The 19,327-nt window shown below is 43.9% G+C and overlaps 1 protein-coding gene across 1 annotated transcript in view; it reads left to right on the top strand.

The window, feature by feature from the left end:
* KDM2A (lysine demethylase 2A) overlaps nucleotides 1–19,327 on the top strand; it is a 120,311-nt gene that overhangs the window by 72,175 nt on the left and 28,809 nt on the right. Inside the window, exons 6-11 of the mRNA XM_049780199.1 lie at nucleotides 1,214–1,320; nucleotides 2,262–2,355; nucleotides 3,465–3,618; nucleotides 5,340–5,455; nucleotides 13,662–13,788; nucleotides 17,740–18,134. Coding sequence (XP_049636156.1) covers nucleotides 1,214–1,320; nucleotides 2,262–2,355; nucleotides 3,465–3,618; nucleotides 5,340–5,455; nucleotides 13,662–13,788; nucleotides 17,740–18,134 — 993 coding nt within the window. The remainder of the gene's footprint in view (nucleotides 1–1,213; nucleotides 1,321–2,261; nucleotides 2,356–3,464; nucleotides 3,619–5,339; nucleotides 5,456–13,661; nucleotides 13,789–17,739; nucleotides 18,135–19,327) is intronic.

Genomic DNA, 19,327 nt, shown 5'->3' on the forward strand with positions numbered 1-19,327 from the left:
TATTTCTAAATGCCAGTCCCATTTGAATTTTTAAAATTTGTACTATTTTCTCTGGCTATGTCATTGAAGTGGGGCCCAGGGGCCATTCCCTGCGATTCTTGGTTAGCTGGCCAGCTGTCAGTGCAACACCCAAGGACAGAGTGCTGCTGGGCCCTGGCTGCCTGGGATTACCTGGGCCACCGTGGTGGTGTGTGAAGGATGCCAAATCCACTCCCAGCAGCGTTTATGGTTCATATGGTGCCAGGGATTGAATACAGGTCAGCCACACACAAAATGTCCTCCTTACCCTCTGCCCTCGCTCTCTAGCTCCTACTTCATTGTTTTTTTGATTTTGGTGGAGGTTGTTTGCCTTGCATGCAGCCAATCCAGGTTAGATCCTCAGATCCTATACGGTCCCTGAGTACTGTTTGTATGTAAGACTGACTTGCAACAAGTACCACCAGGAATGACCCCCAAGTGAACATCCAGGACTAACTCTTGAGTACTGCAAGTGTGGCCAAAACCAAAACAAAACAAAAATTCCATTGATGGAGCCATTAGCCTTTTTTTCCTCATTTAACTATTTCTAGAGTGTTTTTCCATTCACTCTAATGAGAATAACCTCAGATTGTTCCCCATGCACTGCCAGGAGTGATCCCTGAACACAAAGACAGAAAAGCCTACAGATGGTCTCAGAAGCATTGTTGGCGAAAAAATAAGTACAGAACTAAATATCCAACTCAAAGTCAATACAGTAGAATCAAGAGACCTAAACTTTAACAATCTAAAGTTAAACAGGCCAGTTATACTGGCAGGACAAGGGGGTAAGGGGTGGTGGTATAGGATGCACTCTGGGATCATTGAGGGAGGAAGGTCGACAGTGTGGTGGTGGGAATGTCCCTGACTCATGTATATCTGAAATTCAATAATGAAGGACTTTGTAGATCACAATAGTTTTAATAAAATAAAATAAAAAGCCTAGTGGCCGAGAAACAAAAAGGAGTGAGATGGGGGAAGCAAAAGGTAGTACAGTGGGTAAGACACTTGCCTTAGCAGCTGACCCAAATTCAATCCCCAATACTACTATGGGCACACAGAATTAACAAATTATTGGTTTTTGTTTAAATTAGTCTTTCAGTGTTTATTTTGAGAAATCAATTTTTCTTGACTTTATAATTCTCTTTAATGATAGCGCTTCCTTTGAAGCTTAACTGTTTCTTCCTTCTCTTTCAAGGTGGATTTTATCGATTGGGTAGACAACATGTGGCCGAGGCATTTGAAAGAGAGTCAGACGGAGTCAACCAATGCCATCCTAGAGATGCAGTACCCAAAAGTGCAGAAGTAAGTGTCGAGTTTATTCTTGATGCTCCAGGAGATCAGAGTGAGAAGCAAGCATCTTGGCATCCTTAGTCCAGGTCCCAAATAATCAAAGTGATTAATTTTTTAACAGTGGGATCGATACTTTTTATTTTTGTTGTTTGGGAGCCACCACTGGCTCTGCAGTCAGGAATTGTTATTGGTGGTGCTCAGGAGACCACCTGGGATGCTGAGAATAGAACCCAGCATCCTACCTACTGTACTACCACTCTGGTCCCCAGAGCTTTACACTTCTGAAGTATAAGAGTCTAACAGTCCTTATCATGTATGTTTGTTTGTTTTGTTTTGTTTTTTTTTGGGGGGGGCTACACCTGGCGATGCTCAGGGTTTACTCCTGGCTCTGTGCTCAGAAATCACTCCTGGCTTGGGGGGACCATATGGGAGGCTGGAAAGTCAACCTGAGGTTCATCCTACGCTAGCGAGGGCAAGGCTTACCGCTAACGCTACTACTCCGGCGTTACTCCTACTCCTTGATCACATTCTTAATGGGGAAAATGGGGGCTCTGTCGATGTGATCACTTGAAATTATATTTGTCTTACCTGGCTGGAAATTGATCAGGCACAAAATAAGGGGGAACATTTAAAGGGAGAGTAGTATTGCTTGATTTGGGGCTGTTTTGGTTTTTTTTTTTTTTTTTTTTTTTTTTGTGTGTGGCTTTTTTTGTCTTTTGTTGGTGGTGGTTGTGGTGTCACCCTGTCATTGCTCCCTACTGCACTCATCCCATTTAACTGTCAGGAATCACTTGGGAGACTCAGGGAACCAATGGGATACTGGGGCTCGAATTCAGGTTTGCCTGCAAGTACCCTTCCCTCTGTACTATCACTCGGGCCTCTGATCATCATCTTTTTTTTTTCCAGTTCACTAATACCATCCATCTTTTTTTTGTTTTCTTTGTGTCTGTCAGGTACTGTCTAATGAGTGTTCGAGGCTGCTATACGGACTTCCATGTGGACTTCGGTGGTACCTCTGTTTGGTATCACATCCACCAAGGGGGAAAGGTACGCTCAGAGCTCCTGTGGGATTGGAATCTGAAGCTTGTTTAGTGACCTTGCTTCAGGTCATGCATGCTTAATAACCCTGGAAACGACTCTTTAGGCAGTTTTGACTACTCTTATCCATAGAGAATCATAGGTTAAGTTTCCCTCTTGGCTAGGATTCCATAGGAATTAGAATTTATAGAATCCACTGTTAGACCACTGTTGGCACAGTTCTTGGTAAATCTAAGCATCTGTTTTTTTTAGATTCCTAAAACTTGTCCTAATGAAGGCAAAGAAGTGGTTTTAGGAGGACAGGATAATTTCTCTATGTGGGAGTATAATAAAGTAGAAGGGAACCCAAATTTGGATAGATTCACAATCAATGAATTAGGATCCAACCCACTCTTCCATATATGGAAGTATTGGCCTGATTGAATGCTCTGGTTAAAAGGAACCCAGCCCAAGTCTTTTCCCAGGATTTTATACATACATAAAGATTATCCTGAGTCATTAAAAAATATCAGAACGTTATGCTGTGTGACAGCAAAAGCCTGGAATTAATATCCAGTTTATTATGTTATACTCTTATCAATATCAATATCAATAACTTTGTTTTACCCTTGTTAGAAATGAAAAAAAAAATGAGTGCATTTATAAAAAAGAAAGTAGAATTGGATTAAAAAGTGTATCGCTTTAGAACATTATATATAATAGTTATACCTCCGATTCAAATTTATTTGTTTTCTCTTGGGTCAAGCACTTTAAGTGCTGTCTTAAATTTTTTGCTTTTGGTCTGACTCTTGAAAATAATATTCCTGAGCTTCCTAGGACCTTAGAGGTGAAACAGCCACAGTGAACACAGACTGCCTTTGCAATCAGCCAAAAGCTCTCCGCTCTGAGTCTTAAGTGAGCACTGGGTTTAGCAATCAAAACTCAGAGATGCCCCGATCCCAACAGAGTAAGAGAGGGACTGAAAAGCCCTATTTTTAGAATTTTTCCACTGGTGACACTCTGGGGGCTGGAAGAATTGGGGCTCCCTCCTGCCTGCCTGTCTTGGTAACTTTATCATTAAGGGAGACGACTGGGTCATGTCAATGGCTGTTAACAGACTGAAGTTTTTTAACTCACAGGTCTTCTGGCTCATCCCCCCTACAGCCCACAACCTGGAGCTGTACGAGAATTGGCTGCTGTCAGGGAAACAGGGAGACATCTTTCTGGGTGACCGGGTGTCAGATTGCCAACGCATTGAGCTCAAGCAGGGCTATACCTTCGTCATTCCCTCAGGTAAGCTCAGTGCAGAAAAGTGGGTTGGCTACTGTTACCACTGGCTTTTCTTAAAAAGGAAACAGTGGGTTGAATGACATGCAGAGTTGCAGTATAAGGATGGACAGTGGAGGATGATGTCCTTTCTTGTCACTGTAGACTAGATGAAGGGAATTTATTTGAAGTAGAAAAAGAAGGGGTCTGGAAAGATAGTGCAGCAGGTAAAACAGTAGCCAGTATTGCCTATTTTCCTCGGGCACTGCTAAGAGTTGTCCCTGCTCGCTGAGCGGGTTGTGAGCCTTGAGCACCATTGAGTGTGGCTCAAAAACAGACCTGAAGAAAAATCTGAGGAGGTAGTATAATGGGTAAGGCACTTGTCTGTACCCAAGCCCTACAAGCACTAATCTACAGCCCAGAGCCGAGAGTAATTTTAAAACCAAAACAAAGGACTTGAGAGATGATATAGGTGTTAAGACACTGACCTTACAGTTTGATCCCTGGTAGTACATGGCATGGTCCCCTGAGCATCATCCATAGCACACCACCGTCATCAATTCCCACCCCCACACGAAGTCAAAACCAGGTGTAGCTCACCTCCCAGTGTAGCCAAAATCAACTTCCCCATCCCCAAACCAAAAAAGAACTAAAGGCAACAGTTTTCCACTAAAGCTATGTAGTCTTTGCCTACCAACCCTAGACATTCAGACTTGAGACCTCTCCTACAGAAGATACATTTCTGATCCCTGGGTGGGAACAGCTACTCTTGGAAGGAGTGACTGACAAGCAAGTGCCAAATCAGTCTTGTTTTGTTTTGTCCTTTTAATTTGTTTTGAGCTACTCTCAACAATGCTCATGTGTTATTCCTGGCTATCCCCTCACGAATTATTCCTGGTGATGCTTTGGGGATATGGGATGCCATGGATCAAAATCTAGGTTTGCTGCATGCAAAGCACCCTCTCTGCTGTACTATTTCTGCAGCTCCTGCATCAGCAATATTTTTAATTTAAAACGTAAGCACTTGCTAGATGTAAAATAAATGCTTAGAAACAATATGGATGATGGAGTCACAGACCTGTATTACAGTTTTACTATGCATTTGCATGCTAATAATAATACTTCTTATGGATAGTAAATAGGAATATATGTAAACTCTCCTGTATTATCCATGTTAGGTGCTTGAGTAAATCGAAGCAACATATGCTAAAGATTTATTATGTTAAATTTTTATATATGTATTATTTAATGTTTAACAGCAACCATATGAAGTATAACATTATTTCTTAGGGTTGGGGCATGGTTGGGTCATACCCAGTGACACTCAGGGTTTACCCCTGGTAAACCATATGAGATACCAGAGATTGAACCTGGGTTGGCTGCTTGTAAAGCAAATGCCCTATAATCCTTATACTTTATAAAAGATGCTTTAGGCTTCAAGAGATTTGAATATCTTGACCAACCACTAAAAGGCAAAAAAATCATAGTGAAAAATATGATCTTTGGGTCTTAAACTCTCTGGGAGAGCTGTGTTATGTATCTAAATAGATATAATTGGGGGGGGGGGGTTGAGGTGGTGAGTGGGTTGTGCTCTGCTCTGTGCTTGGTAGACTGTACTTTGCCAGGGATTGACCCTGGGGCCCCATGCCTACAGTGTATGCATCCCTGCCCATGAAGCTGTCTCCATTGCCGGGAGCCATGTAGAATTGTGAGCTTACAGCCATTTCCCTTCATACCTTTCCTTCTAGGCTGGATTCATGCTGTGTACACTCCTACAGACACGTTAGTGTTCGGAGGCAATTTTTTGCATAGTTTCAATATCCCCATGCAGTTAAAAATATACAACATTGAAGATCGGACACGGGTAAGTAATTGTATGTAACAATTGGATATAAAGAAGCTTGTTCTACTTAATACAGCTATTATAAGGAATTGATGAATATTTTATTTTAAAACGATTTTGGGGGGAGTGAAAATGTAATATTCACATTTTAGAAACTCAGAAGAAAATTTTGCTGTTGTCTTGCTGGTGGTGGTAGTGGTGGAGGTTTTAGGTCCACATCTGGCAGTGCTCAGGCATTATTGCCTCTGCGCTCACAATCACTCCTGGCAGTTCTCAGGGAATCATATGGGATACCAGGATCAAACTCGAGTCAGCTGCATGCAAGGCAAGTGTCTTACTTGCTATACTACCTCTCTTGCCTCCTGAGAAGAAAGTATTTAAAAAAAAAATACATATATATATAATCTTTAAGCACCATGATTACAAGCATGATTGTAGTTGGGTTTCAATATAAACAGAACATCCCCCCATCACCAGTGCAACATTTCCACCACCAATGTCCCCCCCCCCCCCTTCCTCCTTCCCAACCCCTGCCTGTATTTGAGACAGGCATTATACTTCTCTCACTTATTAAAATTGTCGTGATAGTAATATTGTTAGTGTAGTTATTTCCCTAACTGCACTATTACTCTTTGTGGTGAACTTCATTTTGTGTGTGTGGGGGGGGGGTCACACCCGGCAGCGCTCAGGGGTTACTCCTGGCTCTATGCTCAGAAATTGCTCCTGGCAGGCCTGGGGGACCATATAGGATGCCAGAATTTGAACCACTGACCTTCTGCATGCAAGGCAAACCGCCTTAACTCCATGCTATCTCTCCGGCCCTGAATTTCATACTTTGAGCCGGTCCTTTCGGCCCTCATCTATATTGTCTCTGGGAATTATGTGGACTCAGTTTTTAGTTCTTTGTGTGTTGAACTTTATAAAGCAAAAAGATAGCTAGTGATTCTTTGAGTCATGTTTTTTCCTTTTTATGCTCATTATACCCATTTGGTATAATGGGTTTTGTTTGTTTTATATTTTTGTTTTTGTGTCATACCTGGTGGTGCTTAGGGGTTACTCCTGGCTCAGCACTAAGAAATTGGTACTGGAAGGCTTGGGGGAACCAGCCATATGGGATGCAGGGGATTGAATGAACCCAGGACAGCCACATGCAAGGCAAACACCCTATCCACTGAACTATCACTTTGTCCCCTATTTGTCATCAACAAAAGATGTACAGGTTTGAATTCACATATTTTTCCTTACTGATAATTAACATTCCAACCATCATACCCCCCCCTCCCCGGGGAATGCAACCAAGTCCTATAAAATATCTTTTTTTTTTTTTTTTTTTTTGGTTTTTGGGTCACACCCGGCAGTGCTCAGGGGTTATTCCTGGCTCCAGACTCAGAAATTGCTCCTGGCAGGCACGGGGGACCATATGGGACGCCGGGATTCGAACCGATGACCTCCTGCATGAAAGGCAAACACCTTACCTCCATGCTATCTCTCCGGCCCCCTATAAAATATCTTTGATGTATCTTATTTTCTCGGATTTTTTCTAGGTGACACATAGCTAATGGCACTTTAGAGGGTAGGGAAATATACTTTGTTACATACAGCAATTAAAATGTATGAGTTGGCAAACGAAGACCCAGACAAGACCGAGTAGGCTTTATGGACATGAGTGGATCTACTATATGCCTGGTTCTGTCTTGTAGTTTGAAATACTTGCATTAGTGTGGCTCAAATAAAATAGAATGTTATTGGGGTCGGAGAGATAGCACAGCGGTAGGGCGTTTGCCTTGTACGCAACTGATCCAGGATGGATGATGGTTTTAATCCTGGTATCCCATATGGTCCCCCGAGTCTGCCAGGAGTGATCGTTGAGCACCACCAGGTGTGAACCAAAAACAAGTAAACAAAAAAATAATAATATATTATTTATGGATACAGATTTGATTCCATATCATTTTTCTTGTGCTGCAAAATTATTTTCTCTCTTTTGGAGGGGGTGGGCAGGGGCTGTCTACACCTGTTGGTGCTAAGGAGCTGCTTCAGCGAGGTTGCCAGGACCAAGCAGTCAGAACCTGCACCCAGGGACCCAACAGGGCCTTGTCTCCCACATAAAAAGCATCTAATCCTGCCTAGCCACTGATGTATTCTGATCCGTTCATTTCTTTTCCAGCCATCGTGAAATGTAAAAGACAGCCCAACCCGTAGTACAGGGAGAAGGACTGCTGTCTTGCAGCCGACTCATATCATATCCCAGGCACCCTCTGAACTCACCAAGAATAAGCCCTAGCACTGCCAGGTGTGGCCCAAAAATAAGACAATAATGTGAAAAACAATGAAGTGTGTATTGCTTATTTAGGGGTTGCTCTCAAGTAATTCAGCAAATTAATAAAAACGTGTAAGCAAGTGTGAAGAAATGCTAATAGTTGATGAATGTTGGAGAAGGGCAGAAAAGTATTTGAAGTATTGTACTTACAGTTTTGATCATGATGAAGGTTGTCTTCAACAGTAAAACAAGTCTAGAGGGATAGTACAGCAGGTAGAGCACTTAACTCGGACAAAGCTAACATAGATTCGATCCCTGGTAACTCTATGGTTCCCTGAGACTATCTGGAGTGATCCTTGAGTACAAAGCTGGGAGTGAGCTTTGTGGACCCTAAAAACCAAACTGAAAATCAAAATATTAGTGAACTGACCTGTTCTTAGGGTTAGTTAACTGTTGTAACACCTGTTTTTGGAAAGTTAATTTGGTTTAGGAATTCCCAATAAAACACAAGATTTATATCGGAGTTACAGGGACTTATCCTGTCAGTATTGCTAAAAAAGCAAGTGGGGGTGCTGGAGAGATAGCATGGAGGTAAAGCGTTTGCCTTTCATGCAGAAGGTCAGTGGTTCGAATCCCGGCATCCCTTATGGTCCCCCGAGCCTGTAGAGCTAGGAGTAACCCCTGAGCACTGCCGGGTGTGACCCAAAAATCAAAACAAAACAAAAAAGTGAAGCGGGAGCGATAATACAGCAGGCAGCCTTGTACTCAGCTGATCTAGGTTCAATCCTTTGCATCCCATAGGGTCCCCTGAGCCTGTCAGCACTGATTTCTGAGCTCCACCAGTTGTGTCCCCTCCCTCCCAAAAAAGAGGAAACAGTACTTTTTATAAAAATGGACTTCTGGGGCCCGGAGAGATAGCACAGCGGCGTTTGCCTTGCAAGCAGCCGATTCAGGACCAAAGGTGGTTGGTTTGAATCCTGGTGTCCCATATGGTCCCCTGTGCCTGCCAGGAGCTATTTCTGAGCAGACAGCCAGGAGTAACCCCTGAGTACCGCCGGGTGTGACCCAAAAACCAAAAAAAAAACCAAAAAAAAAACAAAAAAAACAAAAAACCGACTTCTGGGGCCGGAGAGATAGCATGGAGGTAGAGCGTTTGCCTTGCATACGGAAGATACAGAAGTACAGTGGTTCTAATCCTGGCATCTTATCTGGTCCACCGAGCCTGCCAGGAGCGATTTCTGAGTGAAGAGCCAGGAGTGGCCCCTGAGTACTGCTGGGTATGACCCATAAACTAAAAAAAAAAAAAAAAGAAAGAAAGAAAGAAAAAGAAAACGGACTTTTGTATCAGAGAGATATCAAATTGGCTACAGTACATATTTAATTGCAGGCAGTTGGGACTTTGGCTCTCAGCTCATGGTCCTCTGAAAAGCCCCAAACAATAGCCCCTCAACACCATCACTGTGGCCCAAAATAAAACCGGGGGCCGGAGCAATAATACAGTGGGTTAGACATTTATCTCCTACGCAGCCAACCCAGGTTCAATCCCCAGCATCCCATTTGGTCCCAAGAGTGATTCCTGAGCTCAGAGCCAAGAGTAACCCCTGAGTACTGCTTGGTATGGCCTCAAAATAAACAAAAATAAAGAACAAACAAATGGAAAAAAAATTACTGAGCTGGAGAGATAGGTCAGTAGACTGAATGCATGCCTGAATTGCAAGAGAGAGACCCAGGGTCAACCCTCAGTACCACATCAATTGCCAGAACTTCCAGGAGCTACCCCCAAGCCATTCTCTGAGAATTGCCCCTGAACACTGCCAGGAGCAATTTCTGAGCATGAAGCCAGGAGTAACCCCTGAGCACTGCCGGGTGTGACCCAAAAACCACCAAAAAATAAATAAATAAATAAACAGGAGAGGGAAAAAAAAAAGTAATGAAACTATAATGATAGTGCAATTGCAAGTGTAATAATAAAAATATTTTAACTGTTTCAAGGGCTGGAGCAGTGATGCAAATGGTAAAGTGTTTGCCTTACATGCGCTAACCTCTAGGACAGACCGAGGTTTGATCCCCTGGTGTCCCAGATGGTCCCCCAAGCCAGGAGCGATTTCTGAGTGCATAGCCAGAAGTAACCCCTGAGCGCCACCAGATGTGGCCCAAAAACTCCCCCCCCCCCAAATATTTTTTTTAACTGTTTGTAAAGAAACAATTTTATATTAAGATGTTCTTATTTAACTGGAATTCACTCTCAAGTGATAATGCGAACTATTTGCTCCTGGGAGGTTTTGTCTGAAAGTTAGTTTTCAGAAACCATTTCTTTTTTTGGTCTAAAATTATTAGTAAAATTGGGTCAGAGTGATAGATAGTACAATGGATAGGGTACTTTCTTTGCAAGATCTAGGTCTGCTCCCTGGCATCTCATGGTTCCCAAGCCCACCATGTGGTGGCCCAAACCCCTTCCCCAAAATAAAATAAAATTACTGTGATACCCATGGCTTACTCGATTGTTCACTTTTGAAGCAAGCATACTGTATATTGAATGTTGCAGGTCAAATGGTACCTCACCTCTGTGCTCTGTTGCCTCATACTGCTGATTATTGAGCTTGAGCTAGCAATGTAGTTTTGCAGATTTTATTTTAGAAAAACTTCATATATCAAACCCCAACACATCTTTCTGTTTTTTCCTAAGTATAGATTGATTCTATCTCATGTAAATAACAAATCCTTCTGTATGTATAGAATTCATCATATCCCTACATGTATACTGTGATTGATAGTTTACTTCTTTTTTTTTTTTCTTTTGGTTTTTTTGGGCCAAACCTGTTTGATGCTCAGGGGTTACTCCTGGCTAAGCACTCAGAAATTGCCCCTGGCTTGGGGGGACCATATGGGACACCGGGGGATCGAACCGCGGTCCTTCCTTGGCTAGCGCTTGCAAGGCAGACACCTTACCTCTAGCGTCACCTCACCGGCCGATAGTTTACTTCTATACAAACATTTTTTTTTAAAGATTTTTTTTTAATTTATTTAAACACCTTAATTACATACATGATTGTGTTTGGGTTATACAAACATTTTTGTATGCCAATATCAACTTGCCATTTGTTTGATAGTCGGTAATGTTGATAAATTTGAAGTTTCATTTATGGCCAGGGAGAGAGCTCATTAACTAAAAGCAAAGAAAAATAAAGCCTTGGTTTGTTACCCAGTCCTGCATGATAACCCAAGCACCACCTAGTGTGCTCCCCTGCTCTTCCATCAAAATTGAATAGCTCTTAAATAAGGTAGGCGAAAAAGCTTAAAGCCATGTAGTGACTTGGCCAGAGAACAAGGTGTCACTGGGCTAAAGCATGGTATGGTGTGTGGGTGTAGTCTGGTCTCTAGTATGCTGGGTGTGGCTCCAAAACAAAACGAAACAAGAAAAGTACAGACAACATTTTACAAAAGAGAATGTGTGGGGCCGGAGAGGTAGCATGGAGGCAAGGGCTGCCGGTTGTGACCCGGCAAGGTGGCACTAGAGGTAAGGTGTCTGCCTTACAAGCGCTAGCCAAGGATCAGGACTGCAGTTCGATCCCTGGCGTCCCATATGGTCCCCCCAAGCCAGGGGCAATTTCTGAGCACTTAGCCAGGAGTAACCCCTGAGCATCAAACGGGTGTGGCCCGAAAAATCCAAAAAAAAAAAAAAAAAGCCAGGGAGGAGTCAGAGCAATAGTACAGCAGGAATTATGCACTCCTTGCAAATATCTGACCTGGGTTTGATCCCTGACATCGCATATGGTCTCCACAAGCACCATCAAGAGTGATTCCTGAGCGCAGAGCCAGAAGTGACCATGAGACCAAAAAGGAAAAAAAAAGGGCCAGGAGATGGCTCAGAGGACTGAAATGTATGCTTTGATGTGGGAGCCCCAGCACCAGCTGTAGGTTTGAGGCCAGCTTACTCCCTGAGCCTTGACAGCTGTGACCCCAAAACTCAAGGCTGAGGAAAAGTGCCTGCCTCCTGCCTGGCAGGAGCAGGAGCAAGGATGAGGAGTCCTTGCTCAGTGCATAGGTGATGGGCTTTATTTGATTCATTGCTTGCTATTGCTTTGGGCCCATAGCCATCTGTGTTAAGTACTTTTTCCTGACTGCCTCAGAGATGACTCTTGGTTTGGGTCAAGGTGCTGAGAATTGAACTTGATCAGCTTCATGCAACATAGGCACCCTACGTGCTCTCCTCTTCAGCCCCCATGTGAAATGTTAAAAAGGAACTTCAGGTCTCACTGATGAAGGAAGCCGCCTGACATGGAGCTTTGAACATTCTCAGCAGTTGCGTAGTTAAAGAATCTTGTTTGGCTTAACCTTTTGGTAGATGCTTCTCTTTAAAAAAACAAAAAATAGGGCCCGGAGAGATAGCACAGCGGTGTTTGCCTTGCAAGCAGCCGATCCAGGACCAAAGGTGGTTGGTTCGAATCCCGGTGTCCCGTATGGTCCCCCGTGCCTGCCAGGAGCTATTTCTGAGCAGATAGCCAGGAGTAACCCCTGAGCAACGCCGGGTGTGACCCAAAAAAAAATAATAGCAAAATGGATTTAGGATGACCCTCATTATTGGTCTTCCTGATTAATTCCTGCTGGTTTGACTTTTACTCTGCCTATGACAGGTCTATAGTCACTTTGTTGTTATTCAATTGTGATATTTTTTTTGCTACTATTCTAGAAAATGGAAAATTGAAAGACAGTGGCTGATTAGATCAGTTGAAACATTCATCAACTTCTGTGTCTGCCATCCTGGCAAACTACAGAATGTGAGGCAGGAAGGTGAAAGCTGATAGCAGAGAAAACATGGTCTTATGTCCTCAACTGAACCGAACTTGAGACTAAGTCTCTAAACATACTTCATATATGTAAGGGTATATTCATATCATGCCCTTCTTTAAGAGTTTTTATTCTAGGGCTTGAGTGATAGTATAGCAGGGGAGCATTTGCTTTGCATCCAGCTGACCTGGGTTCAATCCCTGGCATTGCATGTAGTCCCCCAAGCACAACCACCCCAATAAAAGATTCTTTATTCCATGGTCTTCTGGCTTAAAGGCAGGGTACTCAGCATACATTTCTTTGTAGCCTGAGGATGTAAACCAGTTTAAACTTAAGTAAATTGTGTCTTGCTATATAGCATTTTATTTTCCAAAACATTTGGAGTGCAATTCCCAGTGGTGCTCAGGGGTTACTCCTGGCTCCACACTTGGGTGTCACCCCTGGCAGTGCTCAGGTGATCAAATGGTGCCGGAATTTGGGTTGCAAGGGAAGCAACTTAGCCACTACTATCACTGTCACCTCCCCAAAACTATTTTCTGAGAATTTCCCCAATCAAAAAAAAAAAACTTATTGAGGGGCCGGAGTGATAGCACATTGGTAAGGCATTTGCCTTGCACTCAGCTGATTCAGGACAGACCTCAGTTCAATCCCTGGTATCCCATATGGTTACCCAAGCCAGGAGCGATTTCTGAGCGCATAGCCAGGAGTAACCCCTGAGCATCGCTGGGTGTGCCCCCCCCCCCAAAAAAAAAAGACTTACTGGTATTCTGAATAGTTTTCCAAGTACCTTTTATCTTTAATCTTTATTTCCCAAGACCAGCTTTTTTTGTGTCGACAGATTCATCTATTTCTTTTGTTTTTGTTTTGTTTTGTACCACACCCAGCAGCACTTAGATTACTCCTGCCTCTGCGCTCAGAAATCGCTCCTTGCAGACTTGGGGACCATATGGATTGTTGGTAATCGAACCCGGGCCCATCACGGGTCAGCATCACGCAAGGCAAACACCCTACTGCCATGCTATTACTCCAGCCCGAGTCCCCTATTTCACTGAATGCTAAATTGTGTTTATAATCTGACAAAAGAGAATTTTTTTGTGGCTGAATTGTTACAACAGCTTGATTTGTCTTTTTCTCTTAGAAACTTAATTAACTTTCTTTTCTCATTCTTTTTCTGTATAGGTCCCGAATAAGTTTCGTTATCCATTCTACTATGAAATGTGTTGGTACGTGTTAGAGCGCTATGTATACTGCATAACCAACCGCTCCCACTTAACTAAGGAATTCCAGAAAGAGTCCCTGAACATGGGTGAGTGTTCTGCTAATATGCAAAGACTTCAAAGGCACCCTCACAGAGGCCAGAGGTATAGGACATTGGGACAGTACTTGCCTTGCAGGCAGCTAACCTAGGTTCGATCCTTGGCATCCTATGTAGTCCCCATAAAAGCACCATCAAGAATGATTCTTGGGATCAGAACCAGTATTTCTTTTTTGTTTGTTTGTTTGTTTGTTTTGTTTTGGGGGCACAACCGGCAGCGCTCAGTGGTTACTCCTGGCTCTATGCTCAGAATCGCTTCTGGCAGGCTCGGGGAACCATATGGAATGTCAGGATTCGAACCAATGACCTTCTGTATGAAGGGCAAACACCTTACCTGCATGCTATCTCTCCGGCCCCCAGAACCAGTATTTCTTGAGCAAAAAAGAATAGGTATTATTATATTCAAAATGGCCTTTGGAGGGCCAGAGCAGTGGTGCAGAGCAGTTAGGCATCTGCCTTGCCGGTGCTAGCCTAGAATGGACCGCAGTTTGACCCCCCCCCCCCCAGTGTCCCATATGGTCCCCCAAGCTGGGAGTGATTTCTGAGCTCTTAGCCAAGAGTAACCCCTGAGCACCACTGTGGAGTCTAGAGTGATATCACAGCATGTAGGTAGGCTGTTTGCCTTGAATGTGTGGGCCAAAAACGGAGACCGGAGGGGGGGGGGGAGGGGAGGAGAGGAGAGGAGAGGAGGCAGGCCTTGGACACAATAGAACTATGATTGTATATATTGTGAAAATATTGCAGACTAATATACATATATATGTATTTCACATTTTATAAATTAAGTTATGATTCAGATAGATGAAATAAGTTGTTAAGGGCCCGGAGAGATAGTACAGCGGCGTTTGCCTTGCAAGCAGCCGATCCAGGACCAAAGGTGGTTGGTTCGAATCCCGGTGTCCCATATGGTCCCCCGTGCCTGCCAGGAGCTATTTCTGAGCAGACAGCCAGGAGTAACCCCTGAGCACAGCTGGGCGTGACCCAAAAACAAAAACAAAAAAAAAAAAAAAGAAATAAGTTGTTAAAACCTTACAGTTAACAAGTGGAAAATCCATAATTTGAACCAGATTGTAAGACTGAATTTTATATATGTATGTATTGTATGTATGTGTGTGTGTATATATATATATATATATATATTTTTTTTTTTTTTTTTTTTTTTTTTTTTGGTTTTTGGGTCACACCCGGCGGTGCTCAGGGGTTACTCCTTGCTGTCTGCTCAGAAATAGCTCCTGGCAGGCATGGGGGACCATATGGGACACCGGGATTCGAACCAACCACCTTAGGTTCTGGATCGGCTGCTTGCAAGGCAAGCACCGCTGTGCTATCTCTCCGGGCCCTTTTTTTTTTTTCATTTGGGTCATACCCAGCAGTACTCAGGGATTACTTCTGCCTCTGTGCTTAGAAATCACTCCAGGAGCACCAGAGAGATAGCATAGCGGTAGGGCATTAGCTTTGCAAGCAGCCGATCCAGGAGGGATGGTGGTTTGAATCCCGGCATCTCATGGTTCCCTGTGCCTGCCAGGAGCGATTTCTGAACACAGCATATCCCAGTTTTGTTTAAAAATTCTGTCATGTTGGGTCGGAGAGATAGTATGGATGTAGGGCATTTGCCTTGCATACAGGACGGTGGTTCGAATCCCGGCATCCCATATGGTCCCCTGAGCCTGCCAGGAGCAATTTCTGACCATAGAGCCACGAATAACCCCTGAATGTAGCCGGTGTGACCCAAAAACCAAAAAAAATAAAAATAAAAAAAGATTGGAGGTATGAGGAATGGATTATTCACTAACCCTGTTTTTTCTAAATTATTAATAGTTAACCTAAAATATTGGGGAGTTTTCAAAATTCTTTCATTAAATTTTTTTTTTGGTTTTTGGGCCACACCCGTTTGACACTCAGGGGTTACTCCTGGCTATGCACTCAGAAATCGCCCCTGGCTTGGGGTGACCATATGGGACGCCGGGGGATCGAACCGCGGTCCGTCCTACGCTAGCGCTTGCAAGGCAGACACCTTACCTCTAGCGCCATTTTCCTGGCCCCTCATTAAAATTTAAAAAAAAAAAATTTAAGGGCCCCGAGAGATAGCACAGCAGCATTTGCCTTGCAAGCAGCCGATCCAGGACCAAAGGTGGTTAGTTCGAATCCCGGTGTCCTATATGGTCCCCCGTGCCTGCCAGGAGCTATTTCTGAGCAGACAGCTAGGAGTAACCCCCTGAGCACCGTCGGGTGTGGCCCAAAACCCCCCCCCCCCAATTAAAAAGTTTTTTTTGTTTGTTTATTTTTGGGGGATAGAAGGATGGGGGGAGTGTGTTGTTTGGAGATTCCCAGCCAGTTGGACTCCTGAGTTCAGTGTGCTGGTCTGAAGCTACTGCGTTCCTCAGACCCTGGGTATCAGGGATTACCCAGCTCATTCCAGAGATGCTCCAGGGCCTCCAGGATTGCCCTTGTGAGGCTCTAGGTCCCACTTACTAAATGGTTTAGCCACATTTAAGACATGTGCCTTAACCTGTGTACTGTCTTTCCAGCCATCCTTATGATGGCTTTCACTTTGACTATCTCAGTCTTCCTTTTGTTATGTGCTAAGATTTCGAATCCATAAATGCAAGGCTCTTGCCCTTTGATTCTGTTTGTTTGTGTGGATGTGGTTCTGGGATGGAATTCGGGGCGGCAAAGCAACGAGCGGGATGTATATTCTTCCACAGAGCCACATCCCCCATGCCTGTGACGCTTAATTTTATGTCCAAAGATAGGAGCAAAACTACTTTTTGTTTGTTTGTTTTTGGGCCACATTAGAAGCGCTCAGGAGTTACTCCTGGTAGGTTTGGGGACCCTATGGGATGCCGGGGATCAAACCTGAGTCAGTTGGGTGCAAGGCAAGCACCCTACCTGCTGTGCTGTTGCTCCGGCCCCAAGCAGAACTACTTTTAAAATATGGTGTAGGACTGGAAAGATGGTACAGCAGGTAGGGCTTGCATGCAGCTGGCTTGGATTTGGTCCCAAGCTCCAACCAGAGTAATTACTGAGCATGGAGCCAGGAGTAAACCCTGAGCACCACTGGGTGTGGCACAAAAAACAAAAAGAAATTATTAAAGATTACAGTAGGAGGGGCCGGAGTGCTGGTGCAATCCGTAGGGCATTTGCCTTGCATGCACTGACCTATTGACTGCTGTTCAATTCCCGGCATCCCATATGGTTCCCCAAGCCAGGAGCAATTTCTGAGCGCATAGCCAGGAGTAACCCCTGAGCGTCACTGGGTGTAACCCAAAACAACAACAAAAAAATTGCAATAGGAGCTGGAACAATAGTTCAGTGGTAGGGCATTTGCCTTGTATATGGCTGACCTGGGTTTGATTCCTGGCATCCCATATGGACCCCCATGCACAGTCAGGAGTAATTTCTGAGTGCAGAACCCAGAACACCACTGGGTCTGACCTCCCTAAAAAAAAAAAAAAAAAAAAGGAAAAATTACAATAAAATATATGTTGTAATTTTTTTTGAGGGGGTCACACCTGGCAGCGCTCAGGGATTACTCCTGGCCTTATGTTCAGAAATAGCCCCTGCCAGGCACGGGGGACCATATGGGATGCCGGGATTCAGACCATCGGCCTTCTGCATGAAAGGCAAATTCTTTACCTCCATGCTATCTCTCCAACCCCATATGTTGTAAAGTTGAAACACTATAGAATTTAAGCCCTTGAAATGACCATAGCTGTCATTCTCCTACTTAATTGGGATCCTATTTTAACTTGAACTAATTTCCAAAGTAGAGAAATGTGGGGAAAAATGGTTCTTAATACTGCTTTATGGATTTATGGAGACTTTTTCCAGTGCTCTGTTACATTCGTGTCACTGCCCCTCTGTCAGGCTGGGCTCCCACATGCTCATGGATCAGTGGCCAAGTGGGCATATCCTTACTGCTTTTCATCTTCATACTGGCAGACTTGGAGTTGAATGGCTTGGACTCTGGAAACGGGGACGAGGAAGCCTTGGACCGAGAGCCACGGCGCTTGAGTGGCAGACGATCTGTCCTCACGAGCCCCATAGCCAATGGTGTCAACTTGGATTATGACGGAGTGGGCAAAACGTGCCGAAGTCTTCCTCCTCTGAAGAAAAACGTGTCCGGAGACTCGTCCTCTGACTCCAGCCGAGGTTCCCACAATGGCCAAGTGTGGGATCCACAGTGTAGCCCCCGAAAGGACAGGCAGGTGCACCTGACCCATTTTGAGCTTGAAGGCCTTCGCTGCCTTGTAGATAAGTTGGAGTCTCTACCACTGCACAAGAAATGTGTCCCCACAGGAATAGAAGACGAAGATGCTCTCATCGCTGATGTAAAGGTAAGGGCTGGTCATGACCATGGTGTCACAGGTGACCTGGCTAGAACAATCAGTTTCTGGGTTCCAAGGAAACTGTGAAATGCATGTGTATGTTTTGCTACATAATGATTCATCTGGGGGGAGGGGGCGTTAGTTCCTATTAGGGAAATTTGTATGTTCCATAAAGAATCAAAATGATTCCATAAAGAATCAAAATTATTCCTAAGAACACAGATTTCACACTGACCTTAAAAATAATGAGACTTGGCCCGGTGAGATAGCACAGTGGTGTTTGCCTTGCAAACAGCCGATCCAGGACCTAAGGTGGTTGGTTCGAATCCTGGTGTCCCATATGGTCCCCCGTGCCTGCCAGGAGCTATTTCTGAGCAGACAGCCAGGAGTCACTCCTGAGCACCGCCGGGTGTGGCCCAAAAACCAAAAAATAAAAAAATAAAAAAAATAATGAGACTTTGAGGCTGGAGAGATAGTATGGAGGTAAGGCGTTTGCCTTTCATGCGGAAGGTCATTGGTTCAAATCCTAGCATCCCATATGATCCCCTGAGCCTGCTAGGAGCGATTTCTGAGCTTAAAGCCAGGAGTAACCCCTGAGTGCTGCTGGGTGTGACCCCCCCCCCCCAAATAAATAATGAAACTTTGAGAAGGTGTTAGCATTTAGAAATGGTACAGTAAGGGGCCTAAGCAATAGTATAGCAGGTAAAGTACTTCCTTGCATGCAGCCAGTGCAGGTTCTGTCCCCAGCATACCATATAGTACCCTGAATCCTGTTAGAATTGTCAATCCCAGAGCACTGCCAGTTGCTATGGTCCAAAGCCTGGTGGGCTGCATATAAAGTAAGCACTCTACCCTCTGTACTATCATTTTGGCCCTCATAAGCCTTTTTTTTTTTTTTTTTTTTTTAAGAAATTTAGACTTAAGCTTTCTAAAACTAGAGAAAGTTGTTTTTAGTCTCTTTTCCTAAATAACCATAAATATTATCACCAAAAATAAAGCTGGGAGTAATTTCTTTCTGAATTATTGGTTGGTATTGTGTTTTGGGAGGCATGGCATAAATATAGAAAAAGCAATTCCACAATTTGTAATGTTTTGTTCTGTTATCTAAATTACTGCAAATCTACATTGTTTTATATGGCCTGTGTCTTATCCCTAATTTCTGGCTCAGCCTTTTTCTTTGCCACCTTGTTACCAATCGGGGT

Source organism: Suncus etruscus, chromosome 9, assembly GCF_024139225.1.
Source record: "Suncus etruscus isolate mSunEtr1 chromosome 9, mSunEtr1.pri.cur, whole genome shotgun sequence".
Lineage (NCBI taxonomy): Eukaryota > Metazoa > Chordata > Mammalia > Eulipotyphla > Soricidae > Suncus > Suncus etruscus.